The sequence below is a fragment of the Trypanosoma conorhini genome (genome assembly GCF_003719485.1).
Source record: "Trypanosoma conorhini strain 025E chromosome Unknown Tco_14.4_contig_00009, whole genome shotgun sequence".
In the NCBI taxonomy this organism is placed as follows: domain Eukaryota; phylum Euglenozoa; class Kinetoplastea; order Trypanosomatida; family Trypanosomatidae; genus Trypanosoma; species Trypanosoma conorhini.
This window is the reverse complement of record NW_021704095.1, coordinates 1-2,382: the sequence shown is the minus strand read 5'-3', so window position 1 is coordinate 2,382 and position 2,382 is coordinate 1. Positions and strand designations below refer to the sequence as shown.

The 2,382-nt window shown below is 62.1% G+C and overlaps 2 protein-coding genes across 2 annotated transcripts, besides 2 other annotated features; both read left to right on the top strand.

Annotated features, from left to right (window-relative positions):
- Nucleotides 1-300: 300 nt before the first annotated feature.
- Nucleotides 301-323: a microsatellite.
- Nucleotides 324-368: 45 nt separating this feature from the next.
- On the top strand, nucleotides 369-1,052 carry Tco025E_00396 (Smr domain containing protein; the record flags this gene model as incomplete). Its single annotated transcript, XM_029367338.1, has 1 exon — nucleotides 369-1,052. One exon carries the CDS (start codon nucleotides 369-371, stop codon nucleotides 1,050-1,052), a length of 684 nt encoding a protein of 227 aa, XP_029232532.1.
- Nucleotides 1,053-1,405: 353 nt separating this feature from the next.
- On the top strand, nucleotides 1,406-1,912 carry Tco025E_00395 (uncharacterized protein; the record flags this gene model as incomplete). Its single annotated transcript, XM_029367337.1, has 1 exon — nucleotides 1,406-1,912. One exon carries the CDS (start codon nucleotides 1,406-1,408, stop codon nucleotides 1,910-1,912), a length of 507 nt encoding a protein of 168 aa, XP_029232531.1.
- Nucleotides 1,913-2,354: 442 nt separating this feature from the next.
- Nucleotides 2,355-2,377: a microsatellite.
- Between the last annotated feature and the right edge of the window lie 5 nt (nucleotides 2,378-2,382).

Here is a 2,382-nt window from a genome sequence, read left to right as displayed (position 1 = left end):
GAGAAGAAGGATGGCGTCGGTGGCCACACAACACGCACGCACGGAATGCGGGAGGACGAGAAAACAAAACGGCGGTGGCTCATTTTCGCGCGGCGGCACTTTGCCACGGTGAGTGCCCCTACGAGCCGCGTTGTGTGCACCGTTGGCCACAGACCGTACAGGCTGCGAGAGAAAAAGAGCGAGCGGGCTTCCTCCTTTTGTTGCCGTCTGTCCCCCGTTTACTTTTTGCCCCTGTTTCTGCACTGCGCGGGTCGCCCTCCGGTGCTCCTCTCCAGCTGCCGTCGACATTTTCTTTTTATTTGTGTGTGTGTGTGTGTGTGTGTCTCCGCAAGGCAAGCGAAGGGGCGCGGGCAAAACCGTAGAACGCAATGGGGGTGGAGGTGATCGACGTCACGCAGGTGCAGGTGGAGCACCTCATCGGCAGGGGCGGGGCGACGCTCAAGGGGCTGCAGGACTCAACCGGCGCAAGGGTCGAGGTCGTCGGGGGCCCAAAGGTCCGCATCACGGGCGACAGCGGGGCGAAGGTGGCGGCGGCCGCGGAGCAGGTGCGGGCGATCATCGCCAACCAAGAAAACCCCCACGGCGAGGACCCCGTCGGCGCACAGCTCCGCAAGGAGGCGGCGGCGGCAATCGCGGAGTGCAACGACGACGACAAAGGGAAAGGGGAGGACGACATCGACATGCATGATCCGCGAAAGGACGAGGCCACGGCGTTGCCTGAGGCCCAAGACCAGGCAGACAAGGAAATCCCCAAAGCAACCGCAAAGGGGTTCGGAGGCATCCCAGGCGCCGGTCGCTTCTCTGCACTGGGGAAGCAAGCGCTGGGGGCCGCAGTGGACATGGCTCTCGACTCCACGGGCATTCCACTCTCGGCCCTCCCGTTGGGCGCACTAAAGTCAGCCGTCACCGGCGCAGCAAAGGCAGCTGCGGCTGCGGGCAAGGAGAAGGGGAAGAAGGACGACAAGGAGCCGGACTCTTCGGGTGCCAACCTGCAGTCGCTGGCCACGGAGAAGGCGAAGAGCAAGTGTGTCAACATGTGCGTGGTGGTGTAGAGCCCATGCAGTGTGTCACCGCCCTTTTCTGTCCTATTCTGGCACGACACACATGCAACGGAGCATTTCGAGCCGCACTGGAAGGCTCACTTGCTTTGAGGGAACTGTGCCAGGAACTATGTATACGAAGCTGGGCAGGTGAGGTTTGAATTGCTATGTATATATATATTTTTTATTTTAACTGCTGGGAAGCATATGGAATAAAAGACGTCAATCGGCCTGGTGCTGGAAAGAACGGGAAAGTCGCGGGGATGGAAAAAGGGGGTTGGTGGCTGGGGTGTGGATAAAAAGGCGACTCTGTCGCGCTGTGAGGCCACGCGGCGCGTTTGCCCTACCGTGGCTGCGTGGTCCTCATGGGTTGTGCGGAGTGCGGGCGCTGTGGGCACGCACCTGGCAGTGAGGGGTGCGCCGTGCTGTTACTGTGCTGCCTTCCTTTTTTGTCCCCTTTTCTCTTTCTCTTGGCCAACGCGGAAAAGGCGTCGGCAACGACGAGTGTCTCTGGCGGGGCCCCGGAGATGCGCCCCCAGGCGGACGGCATGCTGAACTCCGCGGCAAACGCACACGACGCCAGCGGCGACTTGGCCATTGCGGCGGGCGAGAAGCCGGGCGTCGCTGGAAAGAGCAACGGGCACGGCGCTGCCGAGGCGAACGTTGAGGCCGCCGTTAACTTGAAGAACCCGCACCCAAGCCGCAACGGCGCTGTGCACGCGGACCCACGCCAGGAGGCGATCCTGCCAGCACCCTGCGCCGCCGTGGACGAAAACCTGCGGGCCACACCCAACAAGGCCCCGCTTCGGGGGGGGGGGGGGCTCGGAGCAGCGGCGCTCCTCCCCCATCGTTTCTCACGACGCGCCAGATGACGCGCGGGAGCACGTGGGCGCCTCCCACCTCTCACGTGAGGGGGTTCCAGTTGAAAAGGCGTCCAAATATGTGAATGCATCATGTGACGGCAATAAGGAGAAAGAGGACGGGGCCGCGGGCCACACGGAGCATGTCCACGAAGAGAAGAAGGATGGCGTCGGTGGCCACACAACACGCACGCACGGAATGCGGGAGGACGAGAAAACAAAACGGCGGTGGCTCATTTTCGCGCGGCGGCACTTTGCCACGGTGAGTGCCCCTACGAGCCGCGTTGTGTGCACCGTTGGCCACAGACCGTACAGGCTGCGAGAGAAAAAGAGCGAGCGGGCTTCCTCCTTTTGTTGCCGTCTGTCCCCCGTTTACTTTTTGCCCCTGTTTCTGCACTGCGCGGGTCGCCCTCCGGTGCTCCTCTCCAGCTGCCGTCGACATTTTCTTTTTATTTGTGTGTGTGTGTGTGTGTGTGTCTCCG